Consider the following 22,235-nt stretch of genomic DNA (forward strand, 5'->3'; position numbering starts at 1 on the left):
GCGCGAGCCCGCACGGCGGGGCGCAGGGCCTGGAGCGGGTGGGGGGACACGACGTCCCGCGAGGCCCCGCCCCGTCCTGGGCGGCCCCGCCCCCCCCCCCCCCCCGCGCGGCCCTCCGCACTCCCGGCACCGGGACCCCCGCTCCGGCCGGGTCCGCGGCCCGCTGCCGGGTGCGGGGATTGGCTGGAGGGCGGGCCTCCCTGCGGAAAGCGACGTCACGGCCGTTCCTGCAGTGTGAATGAATCAAAATGCCTGGGTGACCGCGGCCTCCCGGGCGGCCGGCACGCGAAGGGTGGAGGGGGAGGGGGAGAGAAGCGGGCGGGGGAAGGAGGAGGGGAAAAAAGCCAGAGCTGCAGCAACAGCGTCTCCTCTACCCGGGATGTGCACCTACCCAGGAGAGCGAGATCAAAGGGATTTGAAACAGACTGAGGACTGGCGGGGGGAGGGGGCCAACCAGCCTGTGGAATCCTCCCGGAGAGGCGGAGGGTCCGGCTTCCACCGCGACTTCGGCGGCCTGGTTGGGTTTTTTATTATTATTTTCAAATTTCTGAATCCAGCTTAAGCGAGAGAGCAAGAGATCTCCGTAGACTGCGACTCACTGGCTCTCGCTCCGAGATGATGCAGAGCGCAGCTGTCCCCGCGGAGGGGGCTGTCAAGGGGCTCCCGGAGATGCTTGGTGTGCCGATGCAACGTAAGACACCCCCCTTTCTCGCTGATTTAATTTAATAGCAAGACAGCCAGCAGCCGTGGCCGATACGGGGCGGGTCGGACGCTGCGTGTAGCCTCGACCGGAGGGGCCGGGAGGGGCGAGGGGCCGCCGGCCCCGGCGCAGAGGCGGTCACAGGGCAGGGGCACTGGCCAGAGTGCGTTTAAAGGGTCTGGCTCTTGGCTTTGGGGGCCGAAAGTGAAAGCCTCTCGATCGTGCTCGAGGCCAGCCGAGGGTACCGAACCCCGCATCTCCAGCCCATGGCTTTTCTAGGACCGTTGGGAGAGTGCTGTCTGGGGACACCAGGGGAACGAACTGCAGGCCAGGCCTGAGGGCTGGGGTAGCCCCCGTAAATCATCCTCTCTCCTGGGGTTACGGTCAAAGCTCGAAGTACCGCTAGTGCAACTTCACCCCAGCTGGCGGGAAGTTGGAGAGCGCGTCCCCCGCCCCCGGGGCTGGCGGCGCGGAAGCCCAGGCCACACGCTCTGTCCCCGCGCGCTGGGCGTGCGCGCCTGGTGCGTCCTCAGCCGCTGCTGCCCGCGGCGCCCGCAGCCTGCGCCGCTGGGGACTGCCTGCTTCTTCCAGCGAGGAAGTCAACTCGCCATGTTCCAGCTAGCCGAGGAATGCAGGGGAGGGAGAAGCGCCGGGACGAAGTTGTGAACTCGGGGTACAGCCTTTGCGCACGCGAGGACATACTTTCCGGACGGCTTGGACTCGGCAGGGAGATACATAGGGTGCACATAGGGTATTTGGGCACTTGGCTCGCCCACTCACTTTCTTTCCAGCGCCCGATATTAGCAAAACTGCAGGAGCTCGAGGCGTGTTTATTCCCAGGGCTCTGCGTGTGTTTGGGTGTGCGCGCTTAGGCTTTTTCCCGGAGGGAATCTGCCTCTGTCCCGCACTCCCAAACAGTGTCTTGGGTGGACAATCCGTGCAGAGGCCGGAGCAGGTTCCGGAGCATCGCGCGCGCACGGCGGGCGCCTAGTGAGTCCTGCCTTACCCCTCGCGGGCTCTGCGGAACACCCCTGCGCACCTTGGAGAGGGAAAGGTTTCCTCGTTCGGCTTGCCAAGGGACTGTGCTTCCAACCGCGATTTCTTTAGTGGAGCGGTAGCCACATCCTCAAGGCTTATTTTAAGTAAATAAAATAATGGTGTCTATCTACCTACAAACCAGAAGGGCGCAAGGCTGCCCCCTCCTGCGCCCTCCTGCGCCCTCCCGCGCCCTCCCGCGCCCTGGGTTTTCCCGGCAAGGATTCTGCCTAGGCCATAACTCAAACGGCAAGCTGAGCGTGCGTCCTGGGCTTCCTGGGAAGTTTTTGAGAGGGAACTAGAAGGGGATAGCTTCACCCAAATCTAGGTAGGCTGTGCTCTGACTATATCCTACAGTTAATCCTTTGTGTCTTTCCCTGTTAACTGCTGGCAAACAGTTCCACGTCTGCACCGCGCCTTGGGAGGTTTCCGGCTGACCTAGATGAGTCTGTAGAAGGCTTTGGGGGTTGCTGCTGCCCTCACTGCCCCCAGCCCACCACGGGCAAGAGGGAGTGCAAGCAGGGAGTGCGTTCTCAGCCCCCGCAGAAACAGAAACACAGCCTCTGGCAAAGGCGCTTCAAGTCCTTAGACGGATTGTAGCTCTGTGGGAGTGAGGCGAGCGTGTGAGGGGGCGGAACGCGGTGTGTGACTCCCTGCGGTGTCACCCAGTACCTCCGTGCTTTAACAGTTGTGGTCCGTAGGTGGCCTGCCAGGACCACAAAGGGCAGTCCACTTTGCTCTGACAGCCTTTCTTGGGATGCTCAACGCACACTCTTAGATGTCTCACGTTTTGTTTCTCTTGCTCAGAGGCAACTTTGATTTCAACATCAGGAACTCAATTTCCTAAAATGCTCAGAACTTGCCTTCAGAGCTACAGTTCATTGGGGCTCAAGTCTGGGTTCCAGCTGTGGAGAACTCAATGAAGTAGAGAGTGGGACTCTCGTCCCAGGCCTGCCCAGCAGAGGCAATGCTGAACCAGGAGGGCCTGGTCTGCCCTTCCTTTTGTCTTGTCCCGGTTCTGGGGCCTGTTGAAGGAAGCAGTGGCTAAAATTGAGGGCCCCAATCCCTGAAGACTTGGAGTCCAGCTTTTTTAGGGGGGACGTGTGCAGGAACATACTCGTCCCCTTCCAGTAGATGTGGCTGCTGGCCGTCACGCTGTTGGTGCAGAGAACTGGGCATAGGTGGGGTGTGGTCCCCTCACACACATAAACACCACCGTTCTTTTTTTCTGGAACCTGGGGGCCACTGGCCTAACAACTGTCCACGGGGGTGGGGGACATACCCTTAGACCTCAGGGGAAAAAAAGCGTCATCCCAAGCCTGTGGGTGTTTAAACCTTGGGATATCGGACAGAAAAGCTGTCCAACAAAGGTCCAACCCCACACTGGAAGGTTTGGGTCTCCCCACCCCGCACCCCTATATTCTCTCCCTCCCAACGCAGGGCACACACATAGGTGTATTTAATTTCTTTATCCTGAGCCATGACAGATGGAGCACTTTGGGGCACAGATTTGGAGTCCCCCAACCTGGGTCCCTCTGGCGCCCTGGCCTCATACCTAATGGGGCATTTTATGAGTTTGAATCCAGTTTGTTTTGGAACCAGTCCGAATATTCTTTTGTGGGTGGGTGAGGTGCACTCCCTTAAGGAAAGTGTTAACCAAGTAATGTAGCAAGTCCTCTCTGGGCGGGCTTATTCCTCGCTCCCTGCACGCCCCCCCACCCCCGCCCCAGCCACCTCCTGCCACTGTTCGCTCCTGGGCAGACTTGCCAGCGTGGTCACTCTCGTCCTGCTTCCCCGAGCAGGGAGGCGGTGCAGGGCCCATGAGAGCCTCGCAGCTTCCACAGCTCTGGGGTGGCCTGGCGGGGCCCACCCTCGGCTCAGACTTCTCCAGACAAGCTTGAAGATCTTCGTCTGTTTGAGGGGCATCAGCCTGGGATGAGAAGCTCGGAAAGAATCGGCGGGAGGAGTCTGGGAGCAACCCCCCCCCCCCAGACCCTGAGATCACCTTGGGGTAGGGAGGTAGAGCCCACCCCCTTAAGTCTCCCATGGGTTGCTGGGTAGCCCAGCTCCTGCCTCTGGTCAGTGTTTGAGGAACTCAAAGCCCCTGGCTCCTTGCTCTGGGTGGTGGGAGCCCGGTTGTATGAGGCTGCACCCTCGGGGTTCACGTCCGGCACGGCCAGCGGAGGTCCTGTCCAGCATGGGCCCGCGGCCTTGAGTGGGTTTTTTTTCTGGGTAGGTAGATAGGTTCAGAAAGGGACCTTGCCCTAAGCTGGCGGGTCCCAGCTTCTTGTCCCACGATTAGGATGACAGGTCTCTCTCTCTCATGAAGGACGAAACCTGCTTCTGCTCGGGTCTTTCCTGCTGCCTCCCTCTGGGCTGTAGAAACGCCAGGTCCAGATTCTCACAGTTTCTGACCTGGGAGCAACATTGAATTCTGTGAACGCCTCCCTATCCTCCTCGGAATCTGTCTCTTCCCTAAACTCATCAGTTTCCCCCACGCTTCTGGGCCCCGCCGGCCCCTCTTGCACGCCTAGAGGACTTGGAACAGTGGGGGACATACAGGGAGGTGAACGTTTTATCGCCCCTTGCCCTCGGTTTTGGTCTGTCTCCCACGTAGTTTCTCCGGGCACCGCGGGGAAGGACAATGGCCCCCGATGGCCCCGGTTGCTGGCTGAAGAGGTGGCCACGCTGGTGGGAGAAAGGAGCCACCCGCTGGGTCCAGGCAGGGAGCGATAAATGGGTCACAAGTGTAGGGCACCTCTCATCCCACCCTGATCTCCCAGAAGACCGACTTCTGGCAGCTCTTCCGAACCCCGAAGTTGTGAGTAAAGGGTATTTGGTCTTGTATGTGGTAGGATCTGGGTGAAGAACTTCTCTAAGAAGCCCCACTCTCCTTTCTTCTCTTCGGGGCCGCCCGCCGGTGCGTGGGGTCAATCTTCCGGCTCGGATTGCATCCGAGTCCTCTTTCCTGACAGTATCATCCTTCTTGCAGACTGTTTCTTAACAGGTGGAATGGACTCACTTCCCCGGCCAGCTCTCTCAAACTCTGGAGAAGCTATTCCAGCTTCTTTCCATTCCTGCCTTTTCTGGTCCCGCCGGAAAGAAAAACAAGGGAAAAATTTATTATATGATATATATCGCCATATATTATATATATGGAGAGACAGAAAGATATTGATTGATTCAGATTTCGATACAGAAATTCAGACAGCAGTCCTGGGCACCACAAATCTCCTAACCTGCTCACAAAAATATTGTCCTGCACGAGCCAACTTCTAAAGGTCAGACTGGTGGCTGTCTGCCCCCGGCAGATCAGGCCTTAAGGATTGGGGATTCCGATACCCTAAGCTGGAGGATCCCACCCCAGCCTCGGGCCAGAGCTTCGCCCCACCCGGAGGGGAATTTGGAGAAACCCGGGTGACCACGGCAGCGCCTCGCTGCGGAGCCGGGTGGCCCGGGGCGTCCCAGGGGCGAGCAGGCTCCGACCTCCCGGGTTCCACTGTCTCGATCAAACAGGGCGGCGAGGGCGGAGGGGAGCCCTCCTTGGCAGTGCGCGGCCCCAGTGCGCCCAGGGAGCGGAATTAACGATTTAAACGGACAGGGAGCTGGCAGGCGGGACGAGTGAGGGGCGAAGGTCTGCACCGAGCGGCCCCCAGTGTGCGGGGACTGGGTGGAGATGTCGGGACTGAGAAGAGTTGGGACCGCGACCCAACTCGAGTTGTTTCCTCGCATGTTCCCCGGGCGGGGTAGTGGAAAACCAGGGCCTGGCGGGGCTGGGCTGGATCGCCGGGCTTGGGTCCGGGGTCGCGACCTGTGTGACCCCTGCGCGACCGGGACAGAGCTCCTTCCCCGCCCACCCCCTCCCGGGGGTAGGCGCAGGCCTGGTGCTGGTGGCGGGGGTGACCCAGCGAGCTGGCGATGAATTCCTTCAACAGGCGTTTGCTGCGCACCTGCGGGTGCCGGGCGCTGGCTCGACGGGCGCCTTGGGTGTTAAGGGCTTGCCTGTGGAAGCAAGTGCGGACAGAACGGCCCATCTGGGAGAGTCAGCTTTGCGCCCCCCGCGTCCCGCAGCCCGAGGTAGAGGTTGTGCCTGCGAAGGGGGCAAGGTACGGGCGACCTCTGTGTCCACAGCGCGCCACGTTCGGCATTCCTGCGCCTCGGCCCTTTCCTTCCATCCACCTTGCCCGTTCCATTTCTCGGCATAGTCTCCTGAACGGCCCCAGAGAGCGGGGACTGGCCAAGCCTGGGTCCCATTTTCTGCCCCTTTGGAGCGGCGGCCGAGACTTTACCCGCGGGGAAAGGCGGTGTAAGCCGGAGAGCCGACAGCGCGCCCAGCCCGGGGAGGCCGGACCGACACCTCCTTCTCCCCTTACCCATTTCTCGCCAGCATCTGGGAAGACAAAACTAAACTCCAAAGCCAGCGGCCCAAGGCTTTCCGGGACTTTAACCCTTGAAAAGCATTTTCCCCCTCATTTGGGCAGCGGCTCCTTATGCACGGATGCTGGAGGCAGCCGGGGTCGGCGCATTCCGCGCACCCCGCGCGCGCTGTCCGGGTTCGAGCCTCGGCTCCCCGCCCTGCTCCCAGCGCTTAGCGGACCTCGACGAGAGCTGGAAACGTGGCCGGCTCAAGAGAAATGAGGTTTCTACCCGGGCAGCGGATGCAGTAAATTAAATTCGACCTGGGGAGGTCGTCGGTGCCCCTGTGTGCGGGGGAAAGGAGCAATGGCGCCGGCCGCAGGTTGCACCTGCTTAGGAAGGAAGCCGCGGACAGTGCGCAGGCTTCAGTCTGCGGCGCTTGAGGTTGGCTTCATCCGGAATGGGACTTTTTTTTTTTTTTACATTTTTTAGGTGCCGGAGTGAGTGTCCTTTAACGGGATCTGAAGAGTGAAACTAATCAGGAAGGAGAGGAATTACTGGCCAGGCCGGGCGGGATAAAACCGGGAGTGGCGGGAAGTAGAAGGAAGACCAAATGCTAGGTGTACCTCCCTCCTGACACGCCAAAAACGAAGCAGGGTTAAGGCAAGAATGTTGGCTGAATGCTCAGGGGATTAGAGCAAAGCGAGTCCTCAAGACGTCTTGGAGACCGCCTACATACACTACTGCAAATAAATGCCAGAGTCTTTTTTTTTTTTTTTTTTTTTTTTTTTTAAATTGCAGCCTCCTAGAGGTGAGGTGGGGGTCCAGGGAGACAGGAAACCGGCAAAGCACCAGCGAGTAGACAAAACACGGTTCACGGAGCGTCTTGGGTTTTGAACAGTGACCTGATGACCCCCGCTGACCAGGTGTAGACAGCCTCAAGTCCTAAATACCCCCATTGTCCTAACTTCCCATTTGCCTCGGATTTAGTGCCCTTTCACTGTGTGCTACAGTCAATTAGTGAGTACTTAGCACCGCATTAGCAGGCTGAGCCCAGAGGGACACCCGTGCTGCGGCTGGCCTGGAGGAAGGGGAGGAGGGAGGGTCACACCTGCAGTCCTGCCGGGATGCAAAATTAGTTAACAGGGACTAACCTTTCTCTCACGTTGTTAAGAAGACTACTTTGAGCTTCTTGTTTTGTTCAGCAGTGATGGCTATTTGGTGGATTTCTCTGGCCGGGGAGACTAGTTTTCTCCAAATTGAAGAGTTGTGGATGGGGAGGGTTGGTGGCCTTGGGTGGAGGGACCTTATAGCATCGCTTTCATTTAGGGAAATTGATCAGGATTAGAGCCGAGAAGCTTTGGAATGGGAGAGATTTGGAAACAGTTCAGCTGTCCACCGGACGCGAGGAATAATATCCACTTTGGGAAACAAGGTTGGACAGAGACAAACAGCAGTTTGCTGTGGTAGCACCAGATGCGGGGTTCGGAGATGGTGGGGGTGGCGAGGGCAGGTGTCCTTCTGTGATGATTTTCTGCCTTTTCTCTTTCTGAAATGAGTGTTAACAATACCCAGGACACAGATGTGCGTGAACTGCTGCTGTTCGTAAAATTCCAATGTGGCTCACGTGCCTCTGTGTCTCTCCTTCTCCTTTCTTGTCTTCCTTTCTTCCTTTCCTGGTTCCTTCCTTCCTTCTTTTGTGAGGTCTTTGCAGCAGGGGAGGGTACACTCGGGTTCCTGCAGGAACTCACAGCACAGGGCTTTTGTTAGAGGCTGACTGTTGAGCAGGCTGAAGGGTGATGGGGTCCCTCACCCCCCCCTTTTTTGGAGCCTTAGAAGGAAGGGCAGTTTCTGGGTCCAGGACAGAAGCTGCCCAGGAGCTGGGCTATTGTTGTTTATAGTAGGAAAAAAGTCATCTAAAGTAGATGCTGCTGTGAGATTTTGTCCTTTTTTTTAACGTCCTGAATTCTGCAAGAGCCCTGATCAAAATGGAGCACAAATGAACCATTTTGAGGCACTGTTGTTGGGAGCAGGCGGACGGGTTGGGTTTAATTGGCAAAACTGGAATTGATTCTCCCTTGGAAAATGTACTCCAGGTTAACTGTATTAATGGCGGATTGGAAAATCATCTTGGGAGGCAAGTCCTTAGTCCTGTTGTTATTTTGGTGGATTTCTTCTCTCAGATTTCCTCAGCCCCCTTCCCTCTGTCAGTCAGTCGGGATGTTTCACTAGCCACAGATGTTTTACTGCGGTAGCTCACCCCCAAATGCCTTTAAAGTATAATTTACTTTAATTATAATGTTAGAGGGTTAAGGGATGGGTTCTGGGAATAGCTTAATAGAGACAAAACTTGCAGCCAAATTAATTGAAAGTTTCTCCTTATGAGGGAGAGGTTGCCAAACATATGGAATATTGCTACGGAATGAGACATCAGAAAAACCCATCGTGGAGATTTAGCAATGATTAAATGCGAAGATGGAGTGGAAACAGAGATGTCCACAACATTTCCATAGACTGTCACGGATTTGTTTAAGGCGACTTTGTTTTATTTGCAATCACGAGAAGATTCGATATCCTACTGAGTAGCATTACTTCTGTGTGAATATGTAATCTAGAAGATAATCCCATACCTGCAAATGCATATTTACATTCTGTCTTTTATTGGATAGGACTCCGGTTAAAATGTTGTCCAAATTCAGCCTTAAAATGGTTAACATCGAAGTTGTCTCCAGGATACTTTCAGATTTGATCTTTATATTGAAAAGGTTACTATTTTTTGAGTGCTTAAGCAGAAATAGAACAAAGGAGCTTGTCAGAGGGACCCCGAACCACCAAGTGAAACAAATAAAATCTGTTGTGGGGGGAGGATTCTGAAGGACGAGTGGAGGGAAAAAACATTAGGCACAGTCATTTCTGACATGAGAAGGCTTTTCTGACTTGTTTCCTAGTGTTTAGTCATTCGTCAAGACACACACACACACAAACTAGGAAAGACTAGAAATTAGATGAGACCTGTGGGTTGATGTATTTTTAAAGTATGTAAGCAAACATAATTATAATAGAGAGTATGATTTACCTTAAATGCAACGCTAGGTTTTTTTTTTTTAATTAAGCTTTTCTCAGGATTTGTGTGTCTCTATTTAATGATTCATCACCATCACAAAATACCATGATGTTTAATATACCTTTTCTGCTTAAGTTTTGAAGAATTAATATTGGAATTTTGTGCTTTGGTTGTGTTGTTTATGGGATAATTCTTACTAACTTATGAAGAAAATGTATAAAGTATTTGGGAAGACTATGTTATGGTCTCTTCAAGATACATGAGTTTAGAATAAGAGGAAATACGAAAAAGGAAGCTATAAATTGTTCAATAAAAATGAATTGTTCTTAGTAGGGAGATGGAAAATAAAGCGCGGAGGGGGGAACCCAGACACACAGCATTATGATTTTCAGGTACAGCACTTCCTGAGTCTCAGGCTCACCCTGAATGTGGACTGCAAAGAGGGATTAGTCCTCCGTTCCCTTTCCGTCAGTCACAATGATCAGGGGGAGTTGGGACCAGAAAACAGGATTTTATTGTCCGTGGCGATGGTGGCAACTTTGAAGTGGAAAGTTTTATTTGTGAAATATGGATCCAGGAATAGAAAAAAAAAATTTTTTTTTTGACAGAGATCACAAGTAAGCAGAGAGGTAGAAGTGGGGATTGTGGGGGAAGCAGGTTCTCTGCTGAGCAGAGAGCCTGATGTGGGGGTTCAGTCCCAGAACCCCAAGATCATGACCTGAGCCGAAGGCAGAGGCTTAACCCACTGAGCCACCCAGGTGCCCCAGGAATAGAACTTTTAATTAAATTTTAATTATACCTCTGTTATAATTCTTAGACTTGGAGATCCCAGAAGCTAGGTGTGACTTTTAGCAGGCAGGATGCCATGCTTGGTTATGTCCTGTGGCCATATGTTGATACACTTTAGAATTAGTCACTCCCAGACTAAATTAATGTCCCCCCACCTCCCCCCACCCCTGACTGAGGGGGCTTTCCCCAGCCTGCCTTTTGGGAACAGGCTTCCTTCTTACTTACACAGGGAAGCCTGTTGTGTTCTCTCCCTTAGATGTGGGGAAGGAATGGAGAATTCTAAGGAAAACAATATTTCATACAGTATTTCCATTGTATATGTGTTTCCTCAAAGCCCCATTTAGTTTCTTCTTTCAGTGTGGAGTCAGTAAAGAAACTTAACAAACAAATGAAATTATGTAGTTTGAGAAACATATATTGGCCAAAATGTTACTTAAGATGAGTTCCAAAACTACTTACTTCTTGAGTGAAGTCACCACAAAAGAGTTTGGAGTGAAAGCCACTGGGTTTCTTGAGCCCTGTTTGAAGCCTTGGTCTTCAGTCAGCCCCAGAACAGGTGCAGGACAAAAAGAAACTTCTAGCCCCACTTTGGCCCCCAACTGTGTACCCTTTGGGAAGTTGTTTTTTTTTTTTTTAAGATTTCATCTATTTATTATTTATATATATATATTTATATTTATTTATATTTATTTATTTATTTTGACAGAGAGAGACATAGCTAGAGAGGGAATACAAGCAGGGGGAGTGAGAGAGGGAGAAGCAGGCTTCCCACCGAGCTGGGAGCTCTTGCAGAACCCAATCCTAGGACCATGGGATCAGGACCAGAGCTGAAGGCAGAGGCTTAAGGCCTGAGCCCCTCAGGCCCCCCAGGAAGTTCTTTTAAATGTAGAGGTTAACTTTTCACAAGGTGGCTGAGAAGAGTAAATGAACTTGGAGATTTGCAAGTACTCAACAAAGTTCAGAGTGCTGGCAGTCTTAAATACCAGAACCAAGGCATATTGAGCTGCCCTCAGCCCCTGGAGGGCTCCTGGTGTCCCAAGAGGGGCCAAGCCTCCCAGGAGTGTCCTGGATCTGCCCACCCCATCAGGAGCGCTGGAACATAGATCATGGCTCCTATCCTGAAAGAAGCAAGGAAAACCTTGTCGTGGGAATGACGTTGTTCAGTCAAATTCTGAAACCAACAGAGGAGCTCCACCCAAAAAGCAGTTTAAAAAGCAGGGTCTGGTGGTGTTCCAAAGTGGCAACATGAAGGTACAAAATTTAGAAAATATTAATCTGATCTCAGGGCATGGTTCAACATGGGTCAACATTATTCCTAATAACTCAAAAAAACTTAGTTTTAGAAATATCAAATATCAAATACCAAAGTGCTTATCAGCATTAAGATTCCAACAGAAATATGGAAATTCCAGTACATTTTCCCAGAAAGGTGCACTTTCTTTAGTACATTTTAGAAGTTACTGCCAAGTGTGTTGGTTCTAGTTTTCATCTCTTTAGTGGAAAAAATGTTTTTCTTCACCTTCTTGCTCTTCCGTGACCAGAGAGAGAGAAAACACCATTTTTCAAAGAATTAAAATCGATCAAACAAACACACACAAACTGTCTCCAAAATGCTTCATGGTGGCCCCTTGTTCCTTGAGAGCAGTTGCTTGGAAATGAAGAAACGTGAGCGGGGAGATAAAAACACACAACACTTTTTTAGATGTCACTCGGAAGGTGGGGGGGTGGTGAGGCGGGCGGGGGGTTGGGGGGGATTTGGTCTGCCAGAGACCACATCAGACTTTTTGACCTACTTGCCAGTTTCCTGAAACTTCACTAATAGAGGAATTTGGGGATTTAAAATGGAGTCCATTTTTGGATGGGCCACTCTGAAACTAAGCCCCTCGTGCCCACATTGCAGTATTTCAGGTGATTGGAGGTTATGAGCTTTATAAACTTCCTTGATGAAGAGGTAGATTAAGGCTACAGGCAAAGAAAAGGTTTTTAGCCATTTGTCATCAAATAAGAAATAGTCACTTTTCCATTGGACATTTAAAGATCTCCAAGAAAAATACTAGAATCCTCAATGGTTAATATGAACTCAACCCACTCTTACCTGAACACATAACAGCAAAAGTGAAGTGAGGTCCACTTGGTGGTGGTCCTAACCCACCTCTCCATTCTCACCTTTCATATATGGGGTGGAGACCAAGGTCTGGCAAATTTGCCCTCATTCTGTGGAGGAAACAATATGCCAGATTTCTTTGTTCCTAAAAGACTTAACTTTGTAATGTTGCATTATGTGCTATTCATGTTCTGGGATTATGCTGGTTAGAAAGGGGTGTACATCTGCCAGATGCTTTAGAACTAAAACGATGGAGGAGAGTTTTGAGGGTTTTATGTGTGTAGGGGGAGGTCAGTGAGGGAGGGGGAAATTATATTGGGAAATAAGGAAACATGAGAGGACTTTAATGTACTTCAAATATATAAATTCATCTTGTTGGTGACTGGCCATGGGGAGTGGAAAAGGGAGGTACCAGTGAGCTGAGCAACGGTCTTATGGGGTTAGGAGTTTTATGCTCGTTGTCTGATGTGATCACACAGCCAACCCTGCAAGACTGGTGTTACCATCTCTGTTTTACAGATCAGAAAACTGAGGCTCAAGGAAGTTAAGCCGTTTGTCCAAGAGGGTTTACATGGTCGACTGAGATATGAACCCAGGTCTATCAGACTCTGTTCTGGGATTTATTACAAACAATTTGGCAGGGGCGCCTCGGTGGCTCAGAGGGTTAAAGTCTCTGCCTTCGGCTCGGGTCATGGTCCCAGAGTCCTGGGATCGAGCCTGCATTGGCCTCTCTGCTCAGCAGGGAGCCTGCTTCCTCCTCTCTCTCTCTGCCTGCCTCTCTGCCTACTTGTGACCTCTGTCTGTCAAATAAATAAGTAAAGTCTTAGAAAAAAAATTTGGCAGACCTAAAGATGTAAACTCTAAGCAGAACTGAAAACTTGCAAATTCTCACAACAATTTTCCAAAAGAGTATTGGAACAAAATGTTTCTCCCTGCCTCTAGCTTTCTTTTCTTTTCTTTCTTTCTTTCTTTCTTTTTTTTTTTTTTTAAGATTTTATTTATTTATTTGACAGACAGAGATCACAAGTAGGCAGAGAGGCAGGCAGAGAGAGAGGAAGGGAAGCAGGCTCCCTGCTGAGCAGAGATGCCGATGTGGGGGGGGGGGAGCAGGCTCCCAGGGAGCCGGATGTGGGGCTCCATTCCAGAACCCTGGGACCAGGACCTGAGCCGAAGGCAGAGGCTTTAATCCACTGAGCCAACCAGGTGCCCGCCCCTAGCTTTCTGTAGCACTCAATGCTCCCTTTCCCCAAGGGCTCCAGGGTTGGACAGCTCCCTCCTTCGGAGATGGTTTCCTTTCCAGAGATGAAGCTAGCCTTCAGAAGAACTGGCTGTTTTCCAGAAGGGTGAAGCCTCAGCTTGTGTATGAGGCTGTGTGTGTGCATGTTTATGTGTATATGTGAGTGTGTACCTCCGGGTGTGTGTGTTACAAGTATGTCTGAGTGCATGCAAACGTGCATGGCTGTGTGAATGTGGTACGTATGGGTGCCCTCGTGTTTGTCTCAGGGTGTATCTTGGTTTATTTGTGATTGTGTAAGTGTTTGTATGTATATGTGTGTTTGTGTTCTATGTGTGTATACTAAGTATGTGCGAATATGTGTGTTTGTCTGTGTATATATGTGTTTGTGTGGGTGTGGGTGTCCTGGGACGTGTCCAAGGGACCCTCCCTGCCCATACAGCTGTTCTCACTGGGCTTTGAGCCCTGTCACTCTGCGGGACTCACAGAAGCCTCTGGGCCCTGCCGATGGGGAGGACACTGAACCGGGTGACCAGCATCTCCCCAGACTCCTTGGCTGTTCCATGGGCTTTGCTGTCTTTTTATGACCGTCTTACTCTCTGCTGAGCCCCAGTAGAGAACATCACCAAAGAACACTTGTGTGTAGATAAGGTAAAAATTTTCATTTTAAGTGCAAGGACTCCTCATATCGGAATCTGAGTTTACAGGTTAAATTCTCTCTTAATGACTCCCAAGGCCGGCTTAAATTCCAGTTTTTAAAGTGGAATCTTGTGATATCAAATACTGCAGGAAATAAGTTGAGTTTATTAGGGACTTGGAGATCTTCTACCTCCATGGAAATTTTGGTTATGACTTTATTTCTGGTAGGAGACCTCTTTAACCTCTGTCCTGTGTGAGCTCTCTGAATTTAAAAATAGTAATAATTTATTGCAAGGTTTAAAAAAAAAAGGCTTGTGTTGTTGCTCCTGGAAAAATTTCTAGATAGCTTACATTTCACACTAATCAAAATAATTACACGGAGTGCTGTCACCTGAAGTGTGGGATCTGAGTTCACAGATCTCCACCCCCTCACTGGCAGGGATGAATCTGAACTTGACAAATGTCATCAACAAGCTGGCACCAGGACCTTCTGCTTCCCACCCTCCTCTGGGCGTTAGGTGTCCGTCCCATACGGCACAGGCATACTCTGTCTGTAGGATCTAAATGTGTGTCTCCGACATTTCCATTTGCCCAATTGTTACGGAGCACAAGACGCCAGTGGCTCATCTACTCCCTTGTCACTGTACAGAGCAGCTTTGAGACTACCTCTTCCTTCCATAAAGTGACAGGGGTAGAGCCGGCCAGGCGAGGCGCAATCCCTCCAGCTCTCAGGCTGGGTTAGCCAACCTTAAGCATCGGGTCTTGGTTCAAGTCCCATTTCCCCCACTGCGGGACCTTGGGCACTTTGCTTCCCATCTCCAGGCTCAATTTTCTCATCTGTAAAATGGGGATAAGAACACTTTCCTCACCCAGTGGTGCGGATGTACACCCAGGACCTGGCAGAGCCCATAACAGGCTCTTGACATCTAGTTTTACAATTATTGGAATATTATGGATCTCGCAAATCATTTCTACGCTATCTTTGTTTTTAAAAATGCCAACCCCCTTAAAAAAATCTACATTGTTTGAGTACAGTAGGAAAGATTTTATTATTATTATTTTTAACCTAAAAAGGGCCCTTAGAATGAGCCTCTCATTTTTGCCAAACTCGAGGACCCCGGCTTAGTCCTAAGGCCTCAGAGAACCCAGAGTCTGGGCAGCGCCGCCGGACCCAGCAGGAAGCACCCGCAAGCTGAAGGCCGAGGCCGGTCGGTCGCTGCTGGTGCTGCCGCGAAGCGAGCCGCCGCCGCCGTCTGCACCTCCCGAGCTCCGCCGCCCGCCCGCCCGCGCATGCATTAGCCGTAATGTATTCTCTCTCGAATACTCATCAGATTAAGCTCCCGGGAGCTACCTTGCTCGAAATAAATTTTATGAGCACACATCCTCGCCCTCATCCCCTGCACTGGCGGCTGCGAGGAGAAATACAGCCGCCCCTCTGCCCGCGGCAAGGCCGGCCAACAATTAGGTGGGAATCGGCGCCCTCTGGCCCCGGAGCGGGGCGGCTGCGGGAGGGAGCGGGCTGGGGCGCCCCGGGTCGGGACCGCCGCTCTCCGTCCTGGTTGTCCAAGGGTTCGTGTGCGTCCGCGGGCGCCGGCAGGGGACCTGGCCCCGGGGCTCGGGCCGGCCGCTCACCCAAAGACGCCCCCAGCGGGCGGTGTCGCCGCGTCACCCGGCCTGGGACGGGCCCCCCCGCGGCTGGTGGGTCCCGGCCCCGGGGGCTTCCCCGGCTCCGGGGGCCTCGATCTCGTCTCCCCTCCGCTTGCAAAACGGTGCCAGAGCGATCTGCTCCTCACCTCCCTCCGCAAGCCCCTGGCTCAGCAGACGCAGCGGCTGCAAAGGCGGACCGGAGAGCCCCGCGCCCCGGCCCTTAATGACATTTTTACAGGAGTTGTCCCCCCTTCCCCTCGCGGGCTGGCCTGGTCGCACCGCAGGAGCCCCTGGTGAGTCTCCCTCCTTCCTCAAAGCCTCCAGATCTCTCCCGCTCTAAGGCCCCTGCCCCTCTTTCCTGCTGCTCCAGGGGTGCCGGTCCTGAGGGACCCTGAGACAGGCAGGGGTGCGGTTGTAGCTGGGGAGCGCGACCTGCGGGCCCACAGGCATGGCCCGGGCCCTGGCGGAGCTGCCCTGTGATGTGGGGCGCTCTCGAGACATCTACACAGGGATTCTTGCAGGAGCCCAATGAGATCAGGTCCATGAACCTGCCCCTAACTTTCCTTCCCCTCAGCCACAAGAGCACCACATCTAACACCTGGTTACTGCAGTTATCTCCTAATAACAGCAAACCTTTATTGAGCACTTATTGTTTACTGGCCCAGCCTTAGCCCTATTGATTCAATTACTCTTCACAACAATCCTACCAGGTGCTATTGTCATCACCAACTCACCGCCCCCCCCCCCCCCCGCCATTTTAACAGGCGCAGAGAGAGGGGAAGTAATTCGTGGAAGATTAAAAAGGAGAGCCAGGGGGCGCCTGGGTGGCTCAGTGGGTTAAGCCGCTGCCTTCGGCTCAGGTCATGATCCTGGGTCCTGGGATCAAACGCCGCATCGGGCTCTCTGCTCAGCGGGGAGCCTGCTTCCTCCTCTCTCTCTGCCTGCCTCTCTGCCTGCTTGTCATCTCTCTCTGTCAAATAAATAAATTTAAAAAAAAAAAAAAAAAAGCCGAGCCAGGATTCAAGCCCAGGTGGACTGGCCCTAGAATCCATGGTCTTACCTTGTGTTCTACTCGTCCCCACTTTTTGATGGAAATTTTGTTGTTGTTGTGTGCTTAGCACTTTGCTGGGCACATGGAACTATTTGTAAGTAACTCGGCATCTAATTGGTTGAACATTTTGTCAAGGAGGAAAATTTTTAAAAAAAGATTTTACTTATTTGAGGGGGAGAGAGAGAGAGAGAGAGATTGCGCACAAGTGGTGAGCGGGGAGGGGAAGGGGCAGAAGGAGAAGCAGACTCCCCTCCAAGGGGGGAGTGGGAAGAAAGGCTTGATTTGGGGACTCCAGGATCATGACCTAAGTCCAAAGCAGATGCCCAATGGACTGAGCCACTTAGGCAGCTGGGAAACTTTTTTGATAGAAAAAATGCCATATGCATGAGGACAGGTAAGTTGGTTCCCAGACCCATGAGGATCTGCCCCAGTGTGCTCCTGGTAGAACTACCTGGTAGTTCATGGGGCCTTTTGGGAATGGGGTCAAAGAGCAAGGCACCTAGTGGTCTGACTTTCAGGCAAATGTTGGTAGCTGCTGAGGCCATAATGGGAACAGGCAGGCTTTGGGGTTTACTGGGCCTGTCACTGACACGTGTGTCCGTCACTAGAGATCTCATGACGTGAAGGTCGCAGTAGCCTGTCTGATATACGAATGACTTAGTACTTGAGCTTTCTTTCTACATAGACTTGGATGGTTCACATTTTTTTCCCAAGTGCTTTGAGGTGAATTCCCTTATGTTAACACTTTTAAATTATAACACGCCAACAAACATGATAGGAATCAAGAAACACAGATGATTCCCGAGAGATCTGGTTTTCCTACTTGTGTTGATGATTTGGAGTGCACAGGAGAAACTGGTGAACTGTTTCAAGGTGAACTTCTTGGAGAGGATGTGATTAAGTATTTTTTCCATGATCACCTCTGTGAAGACACTTGGGTATGCCAGGCGCGGTGCTGGGCAGCCAGGACACAAAGCTGCGAAAGGAACCCTGTTCCTGCCTCTTGAGAATCCTGCCTCCTAATGGGACACACAGGGTGGGCTGGATTTCAGTTCCCACCTGCCGCCTGGACCGGTGACCTCCATACTGTGTATGCCCCACCCCATTCTATGGGGCAGTCGAAGGCTTTGGGTTATGCCCTTTTCCTCCCGTGGGAGAGGAATCGTGGAGAAGGGAGGGCATCCACACGGGTCTGGCGTGGTGAGCAGCGCCGCGTGGAAGGTTCACTGTGCCTTGTCTCGCTCCCCACAGAAATCCCTCAGTGCGCTGGCTGCAACCAGCACATCCTGGACAAGTTCATCCTGAAGGTCCTTGACCGACACTGGCACAGCTCTTGCCTCAAGTGTGCAGACTGCCAGATGCCACTGGCCGACAGGTGCTTCTCCAGGGCCGGGAGCGTCTACTGCAAGGAAGACTTCTTCAAGTAAGTCCAAACCCCCGGGGCTTTGGTCTGTCTCTGGCTCTCCCCTGGGAGTGAGGTGGGAGGGGCTGGTGGCAGAGGGCGTGACTGCCATTTCTGCTGGGGCGTGGGGGGCATTAGGGGGACAGACCAAGGATTCCCATAAATCCTGTCTCAGGACACGAGGCCGTCTCATTGCTGCCACTTTCCGAGTAGGTGCTTGGAGGTTCACCCCCGAATCCAGAGGAGTCTGGTGATTGCTAAAGGGCCCCGGAGGCTTGGAAGCTTTGCTTCCGGTCCGGGTCCAGCCAGGCTCTGTCGGTGTCACTGCTTTCGATGAGAACGTGAGGAAGAGGCAGTTTCATGGGGTGGTAAAGTGCCCAGACCACGATGGGATTTGAAGCACTTACTAGCTGTGGGCTCTCGGGCAGTTTACTTCTCTCCGCCTCAGGTTGCTTATCTTTAAAATGGGTCTGTGATAATAGTTCTTACCTCATAGGGTTGTTACAGGCTTTGAATGAATCAATATGGGTAAAGTCCTTAGGACAATGTCTGACACCTGAACGTTAGCTTTGAAGACTGACCAACAGAAAAATCCTGTTGGTCACGGCGAGGGGACTTCTTAGAAGTTATTTTCTGTGACATTTAGTCTGGGACATTCCTCCTGGAACCTATTACCCAAGGCACTGACCCTGGGGCCCCAGCTCACTTGGACCTGCTGGCAGCAGCGACACCAAGACCAGGAGGAGGGGGTCGTCCCGCAGTGACACCGAGCCCCGTGGGGGTGGCCCGTGGGCTGCGCTGAGGGGGACGGGACTGCTGGGGAGGCTTATCAAAGCCTGCAAACCTTTGGCACAAATGAGCAAGCCTCAGGGAGAAGGGGTGCATCCTTCCAAGGTGGTGTGTTCTGCACAAAGGGAGGGCAAAGGGGGAGAGATGCCAGTCCTGGAGACAGAACATGTTTCTCCCTAATCCTCCCAAGGTTTAACTTCGGGGAATAAGTGATCTGAATTTCTGAGGATTCTCAAATTTCTTTTGCCCATTAGGAGTTGAAAAGCACATTAAAGATGAAAGTGGTCTCTACATGGCTTGTGTTGAGAAGGCCACACTCTTGGGCACCATCACACTTGGGCCAAAAATATCCCACTCTCTCCCTCTGTGTGTGTGTGTGAGAGAGAGAGAGAGAGAGAGAGCGAGAGAGCAAGAGGATGCAGGTGGGTGGGCCTGGCTCTGGGGTTGGGTCAGCTGCATTCCAGGGTCTGGGCCCCATCCTCCCCCCATTTGTGTACCTCTGGGAAGCCCCAGTGAGCCCAGGGGCATGATCTTCTTGCCCAGCTGGGAACAAGGTAGGTGCTCAGACCACTGGCTGGGGTGCGGGCGAATCCCATTAGGATCACGTCACAGGACTCTTCTCAGAGAAGCTCCTTCGAGCCCCTCCCTGGGGTTCGAACCTTGACTAGCTGGCTCTGGGTTTGGGGAAGGGGGGGTAGCAGCTCAAGTGTAGGTTTGGGTTTGAGACAAGTAGTGAGTAAAGGGGACCCTTTAAACCCAGAAGGGGCCCCGGGGTGCAGGCTAGGGAAGGATTAGCACAGCCCGATGAGCCACCAGCCCAAGACTAGAAGTAACAGTGATGGTTACTCACTCAGGCCAGTGCCCTGCCCTCCTGTCTCCGTAGCCGCCCTGTGCCATGGCCCTCGTTTGGATCCTTCTGGAACACTGCTCAGCAGTAGCCTCGTGACCAACCTCCCACCTCCTCTAGCCCACATGCCTCCCCACCAGACAGCATCCATGCTCACAGCTGACCCTGGCCCCAGCTCCTTCAGCAGGGCCCCCTTACCCACAGAATATTCCAGATGCATTGTGCCGTCAGAGCCTTCCTCCCTGTGCCCCAGCTCCCTTCTAGTCCTACCTCACCACTGTCTTGGGTGCTGATTGCCCCCGTCCCCAGGCAGGCCCTGACCCAGGCTCGTTTGTCCTGCAGGGCTGACGTCTGTCCTCTCGAGGTCTCCCCATCCTTCCCTGGCTGTGGTCCCGCTCTTCCGCAGGTGGGCACCTGCCCCTTCTCTCGCCCCGTGACTCAGGGTCAGCTGTCTCGTGTTTGCTCACGCCTCCTGACCTGTTTCGTCTTCCTTGTTGGCTCAAGGAAAGATTTATTTTTCCATTTTTCTGTCCCCGGCATGGCCTGTGCACCTGGCCTTGCCCACAGACTGTCACTGGGTTTGATGCCACGAAGAGTAGATCCCATAGTGAACTTACAGCCTGTTTGCTGACCAGTTCCTTCTGTCCCCACTTGCTGCCTGGGAGTTGTGAAGGCCCAGGATGCCTGGGAAATGCACAGGCCTTTGCCTCAGCTATCTATCTATCTATCTATCTATCTATCTATTTAGAGATGTATTTATTTATTTTAGAGGTAGTGTGCAAGTGAGGGGAGGGACAGAGGTTGGGGGAGAGAGTCCAGCAGACTCCCCACTGAGCACGGAGACCCATGCCTGGGGTGGGGGTGGGGGGGACACTCAATTCCACAACACAGAGATCAGGACCTGAGCCAAAGTCAAGAGTCGGGCCTCCAGCCGATGGAGCCCCAGGCCTGTGATGTAGTCACAGTTACTCTCCTCGTCCCACAGGACTGCTCTGCTTCATAAAAGGACCCCCCACGCCCAGGGCTGGATCTGTTCATGAAGTAGGAGAGCTGGCCGCAGAGTCAGGGCTGACTCCGGGTTCTTCCTCTGTGAAGAGGGGCTGTGTGGAGACAAATTTAAGGCTGAGGTGATTCTGCCTGCTGTTGATGGAGGGTCACTGAGACCTGCAGACTGGGCCACTCTGAGGCCCTCTCAGGAAAAACACTTGGCTCCACAGACGGTCAGGCCCCACACAGCTCTTTGGGACTGCGGCTGTTCGGTGGAGCCCATCACAGTCCTTGGGGAGGACACGGAAGGACTCAATCCTCCAGGGTCGGATTGGCTTCACCTTCCTCCCCAGGGTCTAGGGACCGCTGTCCCCTTGGGGCTCAGCCTGTAACATGGCCGCAGAGCCAGTGGGCTGCTCCCCGTGACTGTTCATTAAAAGTCACCAGGCACCTGCTGGCAGATGGCGCAGCAGGGGACACGTGAGCAGAGAGGGCACATGGCAGGGCTGGAGGGCAGAGCAGGCGCTGGAGCCTCAGGTCCCTCCCTGGTCCCACACGGGACTGCAGAAGGGAAGGCGGGTGCTGTACACTTGAATTCACCTGCCAGACCTCTGATCGTTCAGCTGTGGGATTCAGAAGAGGCCTGCTCAGAGCCAGGGAGACTCTCTTCTCTGTGTTCCTTGAAGAAAAAAAGAAAAAAGGAAGACAAATTTCTGTCCTTTTCTGATAGGTGCCCCATAGCCTGCTCAGGGGGCTTGGACCTCTCTGACCCCCTCTCGGGTGCTAAGCTTCAGGATCAGTATTTTTCCCATAGCAAGGGGCAGGGCCACTGCTCTGCACCTCTCTAAGGGATATCCTTTATTCTGTGTGAAGTCTTCTGAGTCAGGACTGTATGTGAAGAGTGCCCGGCTAGAGGTGTGTAAAACCTCAGAGGTAGGGGGAGGTCAGCCTTCCACCGGCTGTCCGCCCAGGAGTTGTGGTAATACTGGCGGCTGACAGCAGAGGGCGATGTTGATGTGTGCCCAGACAAAGAAAGAAGGATTGTTGGAAGCTCGTACTCTGTGGTTGTCGCATTTTCCTCTTGGAGCTGTTGAATTCTGTCTTGTTCAGTAACTTTGGGTGAATTTTTGCTGTTATTAGCTGGTTTTGCCTTTCGGGTCTTTGGCTTTCTCCAGAGGGAATAAAATTCTGAGACCCAGAGAAGAGGCAGTGAGTTGACTAAGACAGTGGTCCCAAGGCTATTACAATAGAATCACAAGCTGAGGAGCCAGCAGCTCCTTGTGTTGCGTTTGCTAATCAGGTCCTTTCTGGACGGTGTGTCCTGCGCGTCTCAGGTCCCCCATCTCCTTGCCAAGAGACCAGGGCCGGAAGTGGGGACGGCGTTCTGGGAGTAGAGCTTCCGGGTCCCCTCCTCATGTCTGGCGGCTCCTTTCCTCTGGAGCACAGTGAACTGCACAGGTTCTCTGCTCCAGCAACTGGTTCAAGTACTGACTCTGTCAGCATCAGCTGGGTGCCCTCTGGCAAGTGCCTTAACATCTCTGAACCCCAGTGTCCTCTTCAGAAAAAAGCGAGAATGCTCATGGCACCTATC

General features: G+C 52.9%; 1 protein-coding gene across 1 annotated transcript in view; it reads left to right on the forward strand.

Annotated features, from left to right (window-relative positions):
• Positions 1-405: 405 nt before the first annotated feature.
• Positions 406-22,235, forward strand: part of LHX4 (LIM homeobox 4) — a 44,809-nt gene continuing 22,979 nt past the window's right edge. Inside the window, exons 1-2 of the mRNA XM_032318916.1 lie at positions 406-691; positions 17,871-18,042. Of these exons, the coding sequence (XP_032174807.1) occupies positions 616-691; positions 17,871-18,042 (248 nt within the window). The 5' untranslated portion in view covers positions 406-615. The remainder of the gene's footprint in view (positions 692-17,870; positions 18,043-22,235) is intronic.

This window comes from Mustela erminea, chromosome 17 (genome assembly GCF_009829155.1).
Source record: "Mustela erminea isolate mMusErm1 chromosome 17, mMusErm1.Pri, whole genome shotgun sequence".
NCBI classification, from domain to species: domain Eukaryota; kingdom Metazoa; phylum Chordata; class Mammalia; order Carnivora; family Mustelidae; genus Mustela; species Mustela erminea.